We start from the raw sequence: 16916 nt of genomic DNA, 5'->3' as shown, positions 1-16916 counted from the left end.
TGGATGATGTGACAGCTCATACCCAACCACAGCTCACACTCACGTACATTGAATGTTGCATCCCAGTGTAGTACTAATAATATACATTATGAGTAGTTGTGAAGCTGATTTTGGTATAGTGAGGTCCATGTTGTAATTGAGTTTTTTAGCGATGTAGAAATGCAATATTAATTAACAAAATATTTCATCTCAATTATGAAAATGTATTATCAAATCATTAAACAATACATTTTACTGCCGAACAAAATATAATTGATCATTTTCAACAAGAATGAATAGTTGGCCCAGTATAGATAGATAATTGTGTGTGGTTTTGTGGTCAGCATGTCGTACGGCGTGGTGTTTGGGATGGGCGTAGTGGTGGCCCAGCGTCTCAACCTGGTGGATGACAACAACCACAGCAACGTGCTTCCCCCCCGCCCCGCGCTGGCCGCCGTCTTCCTCGCCCTGGTTGGCATCGGCTGCTCCGTCGCATTCGCCCTGCTCTGCAACAACAAACTCCAGTGCAATGAGGTCCACTCCTACACTGTCTTCGTGCCGGTCAGTTGTCACATTTGAATTCTACATTTATCTGCAAATAAATAAATCAAAGTCACAATAATCAATTCCAAAGAACGCTACTTTCTAACAAAAAATAATGTTACTTTCATACTTCAAAAAAATTCATCGATAATCTCTTGAGAAATTAAATAATAAAAATATTTTTTTTAAACCTAGAAATTATTGGAAATTCACACATTGAATATTAATTTTCTTTTTTTATATCAACTCTTTTTCATGTTTATTATAAATATGGCAGAGAGCCATCTCCGGATTGTATGCTATCCAGGAGTGAGCTCGTCACGAAGTATTTATATTCTCTGTTGTAGCCAGCTGGTCAAGTACGGTTCGCTTCTACCCAAAGCTTGAACCTGCTATTTTGGAAAAATAATTTCCCATTTATTATTCTTACAATTATAATTGGTTCATTTTCATATTGCATTTTTCTTGTTTGACCAATTTTCATTCTTATATTTTATAATTGGCTCATTTTCACAGTTCATTTATATTTTATTGTCTTAGTAATGTTATAAAAAAGCTAATTTAGTGTGTTTGGCAAAATAATTATTGTGTTAAAACGTTGCTCATATTGTTGCTCAACGCACTTGTTGGAATAGCGTTCAATATCCAGTAAAATACATGATGCAAAGAATGATTTACAAAATTTACTGAATCCATGAAGTATTTTATTTTATTATTATACATAAAAAATTAAATATGATGTTTTCGTACTATATAGGCCCAACATAGTTCAATAATTAAACCATATTATAATATTTAATAATAGAAGGTTATTACATTACAATCATGTTATAATTATATACAATATTATAACATGGGAATTCGTAATAATTTTAATAATATACATAGAATAATTATAATATAATACTTATAATTATATACAATTATAACATGGAATTTGGGAATTGTAAACAATTGTTTTCAATTCCCAAGCTTGAGCTTGCTCTTTTGGGAAAGTGGTTCCATATGTTTTATTTTATAGAATAATTTTATTATTGCAATATATATTAAATAGTTTAATGATCTATTTTGTAATTTATAAAGAATAAATAAATACATAAAAAATAGAAAGAGATAGTTTGGATTGGGATTGGGATTGCAGATAGTGAGCTACGTGGTGTTGCGCAACATATCAGGGATGCTTCGGACGAGGTACTCGAGCCTGTTCGCCTGGTTCGGCCGCATCTCTCTGGAGCTGTTCCTCTGCCAGCACCACATCTGGCTAGCGGCCGACACACACGGCGTGCTCGTGCTGCTGCCTGGCTACCCCGTCCTCAACTCACTCATCACCGCTTTCATCTTTGTCTGCGCATCGCACGAGGTAGGTCTACAAGCACCATTACAAATGGATCGAAGCATTTGAATTCATATGCATCAAGGTCTATAGTACACACACTGCCATACTGAGTTTTGTTTCGAGATTTGTTCACTCGTTGTTAGCCTGAGCCAATGACCAGATAACGTGCTAGTATAAGGAATATAATGTACTACAATATTTTTTATAGTACAGCCTTTTTCAATATAATACCTATTTTAGTAGCCTATAAAAATTAGTATAAATATAAGGTTGGCCAACAACGGTAAGACATGCACGATAAACATGCATGAACATGCACACATGTTCATCATGCATTTCCAGGTGGAGTGGTAGAGAGGACTTGAGAGTTCTAACTCCGCCAAATAAAGAATTTTTGCATTTAATTTCATGTTTTGTCATCAGCGAGAGGCTTCTAACATGAAATAAACAACCAAAAACAATAATTAAATCACTGGTGGATTTCAAATTATAAGAAAAATAATTTAACCTCAAATGGAACATAGAAAAAAATGAACAACAAAAAATCGGAGAAACTAAACATATAGGTGCATTTCCTTAGAGGCAGCTCGAGCAGCGCAGCTATAAGCAGGAAGCTCTTGACTCAGTCAGGCCTTGGCTGCATCAAGAGCTTCCTGTTTTTAGTTGCGCTGCTCGAGCTGCCTCCAAGGAATAACACCTTAACTTCAAAACCTTTTCCGCTCGAAGCCTTTCGCTGTGATAACACCATAATGTATGACGACATCTGTATGACCTATGACCGTTGCATGTCCTATCATGAATGCCCTACCGTTATTGGCCTGCCAAACGCCCGACTTTCGACTCAATATGGCCAAATTTAACTTTGTCTGTGCTGCCCACTTTCTATAGACCTTGGAATTCATATCCAACACTATCAATACGAGACCACATAAGGCTTTTTTAGTCGGCACAACAGGACAGTGCGTTCTACGATTGGCTTATTGGGTTGGAGTCTCGCGAGGGCATCATGTTCAGCCAATCGGAGAACTTCCTGTCCTGTCGTGCCGACTGAAAAAGCGCCTAATGTGGTCTCGTCCTCAATCTTGAAGTTACATTCGCCGCTCCACCATGTTTGCACCCTTGCAAAATGTTATAGATAACATCAATGCTTTACAATAGTCCCAACAATCTCACTATGATTGTCTTATCTTGGAAAATGCATTTAATATGATGCACATGCAGTGAGAGGGTCTCAGCTTGACAAGATCAAATGTCAAGACTATCTATTGAGATACTGCGTCGAGTGGGATATTTGTGCAATTAACTTCAAGTCTTACAGTTTCTTTTCGTAGCAGGCTGATAAGCCGTGAAGTCAGCTACACCGTTGCACCTAGTTAGTGATTAGAGAGAACGGGCTAGAGGAAAGTTATTTGAAGGTTCAAGGTTAAATTTTCGCTTTTAGATGGCAATATCTGATGGAATCACCTGAATGTGTTACTGGATTCAAATTGTATACGAGTTTTGTTTTCTGATAAGAAGATTCCTATTTTCATATTAAATGATGGTGAAAATGGGATACTTATTGATCTTTTGAATAGAATAAATGATTGGAGTAAATTCAATTACCCTTTGATTGTAGGAATTGATTCTTTTAACAATCTGGGTGAAACTTATTTTGATCTCTTGAGTACTGTCATAGGAGCTAGAGATTTGAAGTTTATTTTTTATTATCGAGGTTATTGTGAAATCAATTTTCTTAATATACCTAAGCTATCTGATAGTCCGGGAGTTGAGTACCCTGTGGGATTCTTCGAAGGTAATAATAAACGTGAAGCATTCATAAACTCTATGATTGAATTACGGACCCTACTTCAAAACACTGATAACGAAAATGCTAAAATATATAAAAATAAAACTTTCAGGTATTTAACAACCAGTCTGGTAGATGATGCTGTGGACAATCTAATTAAGAAACTTAAATTCATAGATAGTGAGGGGCTTGTTAAATGGAACAAGGAAAAGAGAAGTGGACCTGATGATATAAGTTATGAGTGATACTGAAGAAGTTCTTAATATTTTAGAAACAGAAAATGAAACAGATGTAATCGACGTTTATTTGAACTATCACTTTCACGAGGACAGAAATAAAGATGCTGAGTGTTTAAATATTATGTCTATGAATATACGTAGTTTGAATGCTAATTTCGATCAGTTTATTTGCTGCCTCAATGAATTGAAAACTGATATTCACATTATAATATTAACTGAGACCTGGTTGACTGCAGATATGCCGTTCATTTTCAACATTCCTGGATATACGGCAATAAATAAGTACACTAAACAGAATAAATGTGATGGATTATGCATGTACATAAAAGATTGCATAAGATTCAATGAAGTTTCACTCGATATCTCTGATGCCAATGTAGTTAGTGCTGACTTAAGAATTGATGATTTTATTGTGAAGGTGATTGGGGTTTATAGATCACCAAGTAATCAAAATATTGATAATTTTCTTAATAGTCTGAGTAATGAAATCAGTAAAATCCTAATGGAATAAATGTATGTGTGGCGGGAGACATGAATATAAATACACATTCAACTAGTGTTCCTGTTCAAGATTATCTGCATATTTTCAATAGTAATGGCTATAAGTCTTACATAAATGGTGATACCCGAGTAACAACCACAACAAATTCTTGCATTGACCACATTTTTTATAAAAATTCAGGCAACCATTCTATGTCCACTAAAGGAGTTATATTTAGGACAACCATAACTGACCACTACGCGGTTGTACTGAACTTGGTGAAGGTCCCTATCAATAAGGATAATAGAAACGTATTGATAAACACATTAACTAGAACCAACTATCATGCACTATTGGAACGCATAAGGAATGAAGATTGGGGAGAAATCTATACCGTGAATGGAAGCATTGACACTATTATGGATAAATTTGTCGATCGTTTGACCAGTCTCATCAATCAATGCAAGAAGGTAAAAGTGATACCTAACAGACTTCGTCCCCTGAAGCCCTGGATATCTGAAGGCATCATAAGATCAATAATCACGCGGGACAAAATGCATTCTAGACTCAGAAGAGATCCTAATAACAATATCTTAAAGAATGAATATAAGGCTTATCGTAATGGTTTGAATAAGATCATAAATCATGCAAAGGAAGTCTACTATAAAGGGAAAATTGAAAATTGTAATAAAAACAGCATGAAGTTGTGGAAGTGCATAAACGAGGTTATAGGTGAGGCCAGTATCAAGGAAAAGAGTACTGAACTTGATGCTCACTCCCTCAACAATTATTTCACAAATGTGGGTAAATTACAAGCTCAAACTATCAATATCCCTGATAATACTGGTGATCGATTTCCTGCAATACAGATCGATAACACGTTTTTTATGAGACCAACGTGCCCAGTTGAAGTTGAGGCAACTATTAAAAATCTAAAGAACAACTGCAGTCCTGGTATTGATGGTCTAGGTAATATTACGCTGAAGAAAATAGCCAATTTTATATCTCAACCTCTCGCTTTCATTTTTAATAGATGCTTTGAGGAGGGATATTTTCCCGAGCACCTCAAATCAGCCAAAATAAAACCTCTATTCAAACAAGGTGACCCGACTAATCCCTGTAATTATAGACCGATTAGTCTTATCAGCAACCTTGCTAAAATAATGGAGAAACTAATAAAGTCAAGAGTTGTTTCTTTCTTGAATCTTAACAAAATAATCAACAAGAACCAATTCGGTTTCCAAAATGGTAAAAGTACATCTGACGCTCTAATAAAATTCATCAATACTTTATCTGATAAAATAAACTCCAATAAGAAAACTATTGCGGTCTTCCTGGATATTCGCAAAGCTTTGATACAATACCTCATAATACTTTGTTCAATAAACTGGAGTCCTATGGTTTCAGAGGAATCTCGCTTAAATTGTTCAAAAGCTATCTGAGTAATAGAACCCAGTCCCTAACCATAAATGATCAATCTAGTGTAACTAACTTAACTTCTTATGGTCTTCCTCAAGGTACTGTACTTTCTCCCATCCTTTTCATACTCTATGTAAATGACTTTTTAAATTTAAGACTTCTAAACTCAACTGTGATATCCTTTGCAGATGATACTGCAGCTATTTTTCACGGAAATTCATGGAATGAAGTTCATACTATAGCTGAAAATAATATGCTTTTAATTAAGAAGTGGTTAGATAAGAATACCTTAAGTTTAAATATTGAAAAAACGAATTACATGACTTTCACTGCAAATAGAGTAGGACGGCCCAACGAGAATCAAGATTTGAGACTCCATTCTCAGTGCAATTTAAACTTGGGTAATTGTGATTGTCCCACCATTAAAAAAGTCAATAATACTAAGTATTTGGGAATTATAATTGATGAAAACCTTAAATGGGATGTTCATATTAAATACATATGTAGAAAAATTAGATATTTATCCTTTAAATTTTACCAAGTTAACAGAATTCTTAATAAGAACCACCTGAAAATGATGTATCATGCTCTAGTCAAGTCAATTCTGCAGTATGGCATAGTTGTTTGGGGAGGCTGTTTCAACTGTCATATTGCTGAATTATTTGTAGCACAAAAACTGATAATTAAAACTATATTAAACAAACCCAGGCTCTATCCAACGGATATGGTTTTTAGTGATTTTGAGGTCATGACTATACGTCAATTATACATAAAAACCGTAATTGAGTACTTAATAAAATATAGATCCGATTTTCCTCTCACAATAAACTCTACTCTTAATTATTATAATCTAAGGGCCACTGCTAACAAATATGTAACCTATAACACTAATATTGAATGTATAAGGAGGCAATTAATTTACATAGGTACTAAAATACTAAACCTCATTCCAAATCACTTTCTCATGGATAATAAGATCAGCGGAAAAATTAAACTGGATATAAAAAACTGGACATACAGTAATTTCTTCTTCCATTTAGATATATGACTCGAGATTTCTGCTCCAGCATTTTTTTTTTTCATTAGTTTTTTTTCATTTTTCAGTGGACTCGCTTACCTTTATTTCAAGTACCTATTCCTCTGTTTTTCTTCCTTCCCCCCATTTCTCCCTTCCTTTTTTCCTCATTACTTCTCTTCTCTTCTTTGCCTGCCTATTACATGGGAAACCATAGTTGGCTAGGTATCTTCCTCTCTTTTTTTTTTTTTCTCTTCTCCAACACACCCAAACATTAAGCCCATGGTTTTTTATATTTGTAACATTTTATCGTGTTTTATTTGTTTCGTAAATCTTTGTAATTTTGTTTTGTCTTGTTTTTTGTGTGTTTTTAATAAAAAATTGAAAATTGAAATTGAAAATTGAAAATATGCTGCTATTATTTTATAATTAAATATGTGATACTGTATCCACTGGACTTTCTGAAAGCAACAGCAACCTGACGAACTGAAAAATGGATGTACTGAGGTTGCCGGGCTGATTCTTGATAAACTGAGATCTCGATGAAGTGGATGTCACCACTTTAAATGTTAGCATTGGTTGAATGTCACAGTATTTATAAGGAATGCTAATGGTTTAAAATGAACTTCATTAAACCTATATATCCTCAATCATTCTTGCATATTTCCAAAATAGTTATCAAGGGTGAATACAGGATGATTCACATAAGGTGTAACAATAGGTAACTTGTTAACCGTTCATTTTAAAGAGAACTTTAAATGGGCAAGTTCCCTTCTTTTTTGTGAAATTTCACGACATTCCATTTAAAATTGAAAATTTGGCCGCCATCTTCCAAATTGGAGGGCAACTTTATTTATAAGCATTCCTTAAGTGGATGGGTGACATCCACTTCATCGAGATCTCAGTTTATCAAGAATCAGCCCGGCAACCTCAGTACATCCATTTTTCAGTTCGTCAGGTTTCAAAGAGAATTTAACGCTCTACAAACCAACGATAAGTATTAGTTTTTATGATGCATTGTTGGAGAGTTATAAGCCCTTAAAGAGCAAATAAAATGGATAAAAACCTGTTATTTTAACAATTACACACCTTCAAGAGCGAATATCTCGGGAACTGTTGGGAATATCACAAAATTCATGCAACAAAAAGTGTAGAGAATTCATCAAGCTTCATTTTTGAGTAGTTAGTTATGTCGGTTGAATGCATTGTTTTCAAGATATGAGCTTGAAAGTAAAACGCTGAAAAATGCAACTTTTAAACCACCCTCATCCCCTTAGCAGATGAGTTAGGAATGGGGACTTTTGATATGTTCTCCTCCTAACTAGGCTCAACAGAGCTGCAAAGTCAAAATTTTTTGTTTAAAACATTCCCTCCAAATTCCTTTGTCAATTGGTCTATTGTTGCAAAAATGGAGATTTCACACTCAACACTAATGCTGCTGAAAAAGGTGTAGGGAAATTCGTAAAAGTGTGAAATTATACATCAAATAGAAGAGAATCTAATTCTCTATAAGCTCATAATCAAGATGGATTTTTCCCATCGATTTTTAAAAAGTTATAAAAGCAAAAAATAGAAAAAAATTGGTGGCAAACGTGTCTTTTTCAAAAATGTCACACTTTCAAGAGCGGATAACTCAAAAACTAGAGGAGATATGAAGAAAGTTGTGAAATGAATGTTGTAGGAAATTATGTAAGCTTCAATTTGTTAGCCTATATGACATTCAAGTCCTCAGGATACATAGTTTTCGAGTTTTATGCGAGAAACCAAAATATGGTAACTTTAAACCACCCCCACCCCCTTAGCACAGGTAGGGGTGGGGACTTTTGATATGTTTACCTCCTAAATACCCTAAACAGAACTGCGGGGTCAAAAATTGTCTTCCCAACTTTTCCGTCTATACCTTTTTTTGAGCATTCATTGCCTAGACTAATTGGCTTATGATAAGAACACAAAATACCCTACAGCTCGTAAACCGTTGGATTTATAAAAAAAAAGACAAGAGTAAAAATGTATTAAAATTCTATGTAGAATCCAAAAATATCATAAAATATGGGGGTTGTCATTTAAAAAAATAAAGTTGTCCTCCATTTTGGAAGATGGCGACCAAATCTTCAATTATTTAAAATGGCATGTCGTAAAATGTAAAAAAAGAAGGGAAGTTGCACATCTAAAGTTCTCTGTAAAATGAACGGTTAACAAATTATACCTTATGTGAATCACGCTGTATATGTTTTTTAGTTGCACACTGATTAGACAAAATGTTTACTGTCTTACATTAGGATATCAGTATACCCCTTATTGTCTGAGCGATTCGCGGGGCATTAGTTCCTTATTGGTTACGTTATACTAGGGACACCAGATTTTGCTGTTTGGCTGGTGACACGCTGTTTGTTAGCCTGGACACCATTAGTGTCACAATGCACTTACATACCACACTGAAATACATTAATATTACAATGAAAATGGATTAATTATACGTCGACTTAATTATTAATTCTGGTATCCTAATGAAGTTAACCTATAATTTCGAATTTCTGGGTGTGAGTTGAATAATTTGACTATTTTTTTAAGTGACTATAATAATTGTTCACAATGAATCATAGTAGCTTCATTAAAGAACTATTGAAAACGAATGTAGTAGATAGTCTCAATAGAGCTATAATACTCTGTATAATTATTTAGGGCGAGTTTCACCAATTTCACGTTAACTCTTCGCTTAGTAATCTACAATTAAAACTAACTGATGACTTTAACGAAAGATTAAGAAATTTGATTTCACCAACGAAAACTAATGTTACGTTACGAAACGACAGACAGATTAGAGTGGATCAGGGTGGCAGTGCGCCTCCATGAAACTTGTTTCACATGTAAAACCTAACCTAGAAAATCCAACTAGATTTCGAAACCACAAGTTTTGTTTACCAAATTGAGTGGAGATTAGCCTACACATTTTAATAATTAATAATAATTATAGTGCAGTTCTTCAGTTGTATGATTTATTAAATTTAATTCAGGTTGTAGTGTTTTAATAATTGTTCTATAATTGTTTTAGAATTGTTTTTTTTTTGTAAATAGGTCAAATTTCAAATTTTAAAGGATGTCGTCTAGCCATTCTGTCAATGTTGTGTTGCCTAAAGCTACACAACAAAAGAAGAAGGGACCCAACATTCATGGACAGTGAAAGAACGCATCTTGTCAATCTTATTGAAAAATAAGTCGATTTCGACCAAATTATTAAAATCATCAACCCTTTCTCTTATCAATCTAGATCGGTGAACAACATAATCATCATCACAGTCACTCTCAAATGCCAATTCGTATGCTCTTCTTCTGGCATTATTTGGCCTTTCCATATTGAAATAACAAATTAATCTAATGAAAAATAATAATTGTAAAAACCGCGAATAAATAATTACACATAACCTCAACAAACTACTTTCAACGAGACAGTTAACAGAACGCCGCCATTTTTTTCTTAACGACAGATTACAGATGTTAACTGACCAAATTTGGCCGGTTAACTCTATAACGGCTCATTAGCTCTAACGGTGTGTGGTGAAACTCGGCCATAATATGTTAATTTTTAATTTTAATATGACTAAATTGATCTAATCTGAAGCCAATGAATAGTAGTAGCTTCATAAAAGGACTATTGAAACGTTTTATATTCAAAAATTTGAGTTATTGTTGTTTGTCTTTAAGCAGATGAAACGTCAGGGTTTTTCATTTTGTTTCAGATCCACCAATTGACAAGGACACTGATGCCATTTGCAGTTCCGTCTGATTGGAAGCTAGTGCTCAGAAACGTGATGGTGTTCTTCCTGATCTTGGTTCCTATTGGAATACACGACGGCATGTTCTAAACTTGTCGCTCAATGATCTCAAATTTGTAAATAGCAATCCAACTTATCACATGATAATCCAACTTCCACATTTGTAAATTCGCAATTCATCATTTCACCTACTTGTAAGATTACGCGTAATTGTGTATATGTTATTAATTTCATTATGTATATTTTTTGTTGAACAAATTACATTTTTATATATCACTTGAAATATTTTCTACTGTGATTGTTCGAATTCATGTCGATTAAAAGCACGCTTTTAAAATTATAAAATCGATGAAATTTTTATTCATATTGGATTATATTACAATGGCTCACTGTATTGTTTAACACGAGCGAGAAATGTTTGTTCATTTTCACCTGAGAAGTGACGATACCAAATTTGACACCCCAAGTACAGAGTGCAAAAGTATGGAACTGAAAAAGAGAAATTCCAAGTGCTTACATGTATATCTCTAGATCGATAAAAAATCGGATCGCAAATTCGTATTTCTCAATCCTTGTTGAGATAGCTATGCAGCTATTGATAATGTTTCTATCAGTGTAAAAGTTCGAGTTATGTTGTTGATCCTAGCGTACAAGATTATTAATGCTTGATGCGCGAAAAAATCATTGGATGACAAACTCGGCTCAAGTTAATGTCTTCTTTCTAATACTAGATGAACAAGAGATGTTACTTGGGAAATATTTTAAAATTGAATAACTCATCTTCAATGAATCTCACTTTATTCTCACAAAATACAAACTTTCTAGAATGAGAAATGCTCGCTTTCAAATAGATTTTCACAAACAAAGTTTGATAATAATTTTTCCTTTACTAATAGCAACATAACTATCCATAAATTATTTTGATCATTTGTCTATTAGATTCTTAATTTTACTTTGATAGCTATTCATTGATATAACTATTTTTCTATTGTTACTTTGTTATTGTTATTAAACGGAAGCTGTTTAATGTAGTAATAATAATGACAATAGGTCAAAGTATTGTTTTCAATTGTAATGGCTCCAGCCCAGCCGTTTCAACATTGTAAGATCCACACTAACAAACTTCACAAAACTCTCAGGTACAATAATAATATTACATTTGTATACATTGTTATATAAAATTACAAAATTAAATTTATAAATAGTTACAGTATATTTACATCACCGTTTATTTACAACAGTCAACGGTTTCCAACCATTTACAAATAATGAACTTTTTACACGATCAGTTGGATACAATAGATTTACAAAAGCATTCACCTTACTTCATCAATGTTTATAGTCATCCAAATTACAGTATCTAACAATATTTTATCAATGTAAATAACCGTGAAATGATAATATGAAGGCTGTACATTCATTAAAATTGAGTTACTAATTGAAAATAGTAATATTTCTTATTAAAATTGGACAATGCCAATTAAAATTAAGTTCCGAAAAATATGGCGGACTTAACTTTTCAAGTTTTAAGAACGATACTACTTTTGAAACAAATATAACAATTGCTAGTCTACTTTTCACAATTCAATGATATGAATTTCCACCTCTCTTATTAATATTGATATTCCTCAACTTATTTTTTGGCTGGTAAACCAGTTTGAGCTACAAACACCAGTAATTTGAAAAAGAATAATTTTTGCTAAAACAGTACAGTACCTACAAGAAGCTTGATGGCCAAAATTTTAATGAATAGAAGCACACACAGCAGCTAAGTAGATCATACAACCTAATATTCGAAGCTAATACTTACTCCATAATAATAGCTTTTGAAACAATATTTCTTGTTTCAAATAGTACTGAGATCCCTTCATGGAATAAATATGCTCTTATCTCATTTTTTTAAAAGTTCAAAAGCTAAAATGATAAGTACCGGTATCATTATTATCGATAGTTGAATAATCGTTGGGCTGTCAATATTCGTTCTTGCATCCAGATGCCAATAAAATTTGAGGCTACAATGCCAATAAGAGGCAAAAAATAGTTGTCTTATGCAAATAACACAATCCTAGCCCTTTTTTAGAAGACTAGCTTCTTCTCTACTATTTTTATTTCACTAAAAATTCTACAAAATCATTCTCTGAAGTTTCTGATTTTGATGGTTTAATAAATGAGCTAAAGTTTAACATTTATAATTATAAATTCTTCAAAAACTAAAAATGATAACAGTCTAGTTAACTAGTTTTGACATTTTGGCTGTTCACAGGACTTTATCTAGAAATATGTTTAGTTGAATTAATGAGGAAAGGAATTCAATAATTGAATGATTAAAAATTTCATTATTTATTATGATTACGATGATAAATTCAAATAAAACTCATTGGCAATAAGGGTTGTATCATGAAAAATAATGTTATTTGTTAATGACACGAGTTACTGGCAACAAATAGATTTTTCAAAAGATAATTTGATAGAGATAATTTTTTTCAACGGTGGAAAAAATTGACAGAAATCTATTTTTATCAGCTACTCAACAAGCAAATTTGCAGCCGAAATATATTTTTCGAAAATTTCACTTTCATTAGGCACTTTTCATTGATATTAGCTGATGGAATAAGAAGTGATAGATTGAATATTGCTTTGCATTATTCTATTGACCACGGAATAAACCTTGGAATTAACACTGAAAATAACTGTAGAAACACTTCAAAATGCAAAGTCAAAAATAGACTTTCTTAAATTTTGTTAACTTCAGTTTTAAGCCACTATGTTGAATTATTTGTAGGAAGAAGGTAGAAAAATTATTTATTTTCAATTTTAATGAAAAATTACTCAATTTGATAAGAGAGAAGTAGGCCAAGTTAGTAATTCTTTTGTTATACGAAGGCAAACTCTCTGAAATTGCTTTTCAGTTTTCAATCATCCTCATTCATTATTGATCTATTTTGACTATCATGACTAATGTTACCATTGTAAAGGGGATCTAGGCTAATAAAGGAGCAGTCTTATCATGTGGATAATTTTTCGAAATCTATATCTAAAAGGCTTTAAACCTCCTGTTTAAGTTTGAGGTGGATGAATGAACGAACCCATTCAATTTGATTCAGTTTCAAGCAAGAGCCGTCATAAAAAAGATAATGATTTCAAGACTTTTGTTCATATAGATTAATATGATGAAAAGATCCATTAATATTGATTTGATTTCCAATTTTCTTTAGAAACGAAACTGTTAATAGAACACGGTTAGAACATGAAATTTTGAATTGCATTATTAGAATTGCTTTTTATCAAGAAAAAGGTATCGAAAACTTCCTGCATAATCAGCAGTGATCACAAATAAAACCTTAAAGCCTACATCAGTAATCTTAATCAACTACTCTAATGTAGTCACTAAAAATGTTATAAAATTTCTACAAATCTACAGCATAAAAATATTTATGGTGGTACATTTTTCTTCAACATTTCTGGTTTATAACATTCGATCACCGTTTCTCGACTAATTTGATCATAACAGCTCAATTCTATTTCATACGCCACCTCGGTGAAGAAATTGAGTACCTAATTCACCCCAAATGAAATGAACCGACACACAAGGTTCCTACCGCGGAATACGAGTGACATATCTGTTCAATTGTTCGCTCGTCATGCAAGCTCATAATTTCTCACAAAATAGCACTTGTTTGACAATTCATGGCGGTAGCATACTCTGGTCTTATACCGTATAGTTTTTTATTACATATTTTTTCATAAAGGTCATAATTGATTTCAAGTCGTAACGATAAAATCAATGTCAAATAATATTGAAATATGCACCTTAGTTGTTTCCGTAATTTAGGGTGTTATCACACCTTTACTTTCCGTAAGTAAGGGTTTGATCACATAAAATGCGAATATGTGCAATTGCAGTCAAATCACGTCAAACAAAATCCGGAAAGTGCCATTGAAAACCGCTGTGACTTGCATGCAGCTGCTCACACTGAACGCAACCACTAAGTGCACGTTTCAGTGTGACTGTTCCTATTGCTCTTTCCAGATTTTGTTTATCATCTGATTTTGTTTATGGTCATCCATAACCAAGCTTGCACTTGTAAATATACGCATTAAATTTGATCACACCCCAAAGTATTAATACATTCATTCATTAATTTGAAAATCATTTACGTTGCACAGTTTATTGTACACCAAATCGACACAGATCTTCATCAGGCAGTGGAAGGGTTTGTATGTTACAACTACAATAATTCTAAACCGTACTAAATCTAAATATTAATTTTCTGTCAAAGGTGGCGACTAGTAGCTGCTATAGGAGGTATAACCCTACCTCTTTCAGCCATGAAACCTTGACAAGAAACAAAAAGCTGGAGACAATAGATTGCCCCTTATGTTACACCACTACCGCATTTGTTCAGTCATCACAGATTTGCGCATGCGCTCTATGCATCATGTGCTCAGCGCCCGGCTCGGCATACAGACAGGAAGACTCACTGCAGGAGCAACAGGTGTCGCTCTCGTGCGAACTGCCGCAACTGTAGCCATCGTCCTCCATCGCCACCACCCCCACCCCCATGCCAGCTCCTCTCTGCCCCTGACCCTGACCCTGCCATCTACCGCCTTTGTCGTAGATACCACCTGGCAACAAAAACACAAACAATTAAATTGAATAGTTTAATTTACAGAAGAAATTGCCCATAGATCGAGAAAAGGTTGTTATGCGAATAATTATGATATAATTGATAATTATGTAAGTTTAATTAAATTTTCTCTTTTTCAAGTGGGGAATGAAGGTACATTGGGTCATAGGGAGCATGAATAGTCAATATTTATTCATCAATATTATTGTGACCAAGCTAATCAGTGGAGTCCCAGACTTTGAACTAGCCCGGTTAAACAGAAACTGAAGCAACTGTAGTTTCCACTCACTTGGTAGTTGCATTGCTATACATTGAACTTTGTATGTTGTGTGCTACTATCACCCAGGTTATGTGGTATGTGGGGCATGTTTATGTTTTGAAGGGACGGATTCAAAGAACCTCACACGTTAAATGAAGCTTATTGTGTGTCCCAAGTATGTTAGTTAGGCAAACCAATTCCTGTGTCCTTTACTAGGTCCAGGAGTTTTTTCCCTTTACTAACATCCCATTCCTCACCTGATTGCTCGCAGCCAAACAGAGTCCTTCTTCTAGCCCCAAGTCTCTCGCAATCCAGTATGATATGCTTGGCAGTCTCTTCAGACTAATTACAAAGCCTACACATCTGACTTTCATTTCTGAGTCCAATCGTGTGGAGATGTTTCCTGAAGTGGCCGTGTCTAGTTATCAGGGCAATAAATTGCTTGACCAGACCTCTACCCAGACCCACCAGCCGGCTGGTGAAGCAAGGGCTTGCTTCTGCCAGCAGCCTTTTTCCAAGTGCTTGACCAGGGTGACCTTGCCATTGCTGGTGATGTAAGTCCCTGGACCATTAATTTATTGTATGGAAGGCAGTTGTTTTGCTTATGCCACAGCTTGGCTCTGGACCTAATAATGGCATACTGGAACTGCGCTTATCAAGCTCATCTGCACGCTCGTTACCTCCTATACCTACATGGCCAGGTACCCAACCAAGATGCACAGAGTTGCGTGTTGCAAGCCTGCTGAGTGTTTTGTGGCACTCCCACACCAATTTAGACTTGATTTCATTCGAGTCAATAGCCTTGAGGGCTGCCTGACATGTGGGGCATGGTATGCAGTATATGTATCAGTGTAGGGTAAGCATCCATAAAGTAAACATAGCAGTAAACATGAGAGAAACTGAAATGAAACCTTAAAAGTCAGACAATCCATTTGAATTTCTCTGTAATAACAACTACTCACATGAATGAGGATCCTGGACGAGACTGGGTAGGGACGATTGAATGCTTCGGTCCATGTTGTTGCAAGGGTCGGCGGCGTGCGATCTACCTCGACTGTGTTCCGTTCTGGAACAAAAAACAAATGAATAATTTATTTTCTAAAAAATAACTACTATAACAAATAATTACTTAAAGAACTATCTCTATGTGATACAATGTGGAAATTGAAAACTTCATAGATGTATCAAGCATTTTGTTAGCTGAGTGTTAGCCAGCGAATGAAATCTCATAATTTTATTGCACAAAAAATAGCTTAATGCAATATTCAATGATAGATAAATAAATTTTAATTTCCCAGAAAACTAATACTACTACATCAATTACAGAAAATATTAGTTTACAATTACATACAATAGTTACAAAAGAAAAATTTCTAATAATGTGTCCTCTACATGTTTAGTGTTTTCTGTGTGGAAAGTGACCTACTCCACTATGGCCTACCATGTTCTAGAGTA

At 34.1% G+C, this 16916-nt stretch overlaps 2 protein-coding genes across 2 annotated transcripts in view; one reads left to right on the top strand and one right to left on the bottom strand.

The window, feature by feature from the left end:
- The window catches only part of LOC111047738 (N-acetylneuraminate 9-O-acetyltransferase-like), a 42313-nt gene extending 31394 nt beyond the window's left edge, over window positions 1-10919 (top strand). The window contains exons 16-18 of the mRNA XM_039429515.1: window positions 324-540; window positions 1664-1882; window positions 10539-10919. Coding sequence (XP_039285449.1) covers window positions 324-540; window positions 1664-1882; window positions 10539-10664 — 562 coding nt within the window. The 3' untranslated portion in view covers window positions 10665-10919. The remainder of the gene's footprint in view (window positions 1-323; window positions 541-1663; window positions 1883-10538) is intronic.
- A 436-nt stretch (window positions 10920-11355) lies between these two features.
- Window positions 11356-16916, bottom strand: part of LOC111060808 (roundabout homolog 2) — a 142709-nt gene continuing 137148 nt past the window's right edge. The window contains exons 16-17 of the mRNA XM_039429514.1: window positions 16424-16527; window positions 11356-15200 (exon numbers count right to left, since the gene is read on the bottom strand). Coding sequence (XP_039285448.1) covers window positions 14977-15200; window positions 16424-16527 — 328 coding nt within the window. The 3' untranslated portion in view covers window positions 11356-14976. The remainder of the gene's footprint in view (window positions 15201-16423; window positions 16528-16916) is intronic.

The sequence above is a fragment of the Nilaparvata lugens genome, chromosome 5 (assembly GCF_014356525.2).
Source record: "Nilaparvata lugens isolate BPH chromosome 5, ASM1435652v1, whole genome shotgun sequence".
NCBI classification, from domain to species: Eukaryota; Metazoa; Arthropoda; class Insecta; order Hemiptera; family Delphacidae; genus Nilaparvata; species Nilaparvata lugens.
This window is presented reverse-complemented; position numbering and strand designations above follow the sequence as displayed.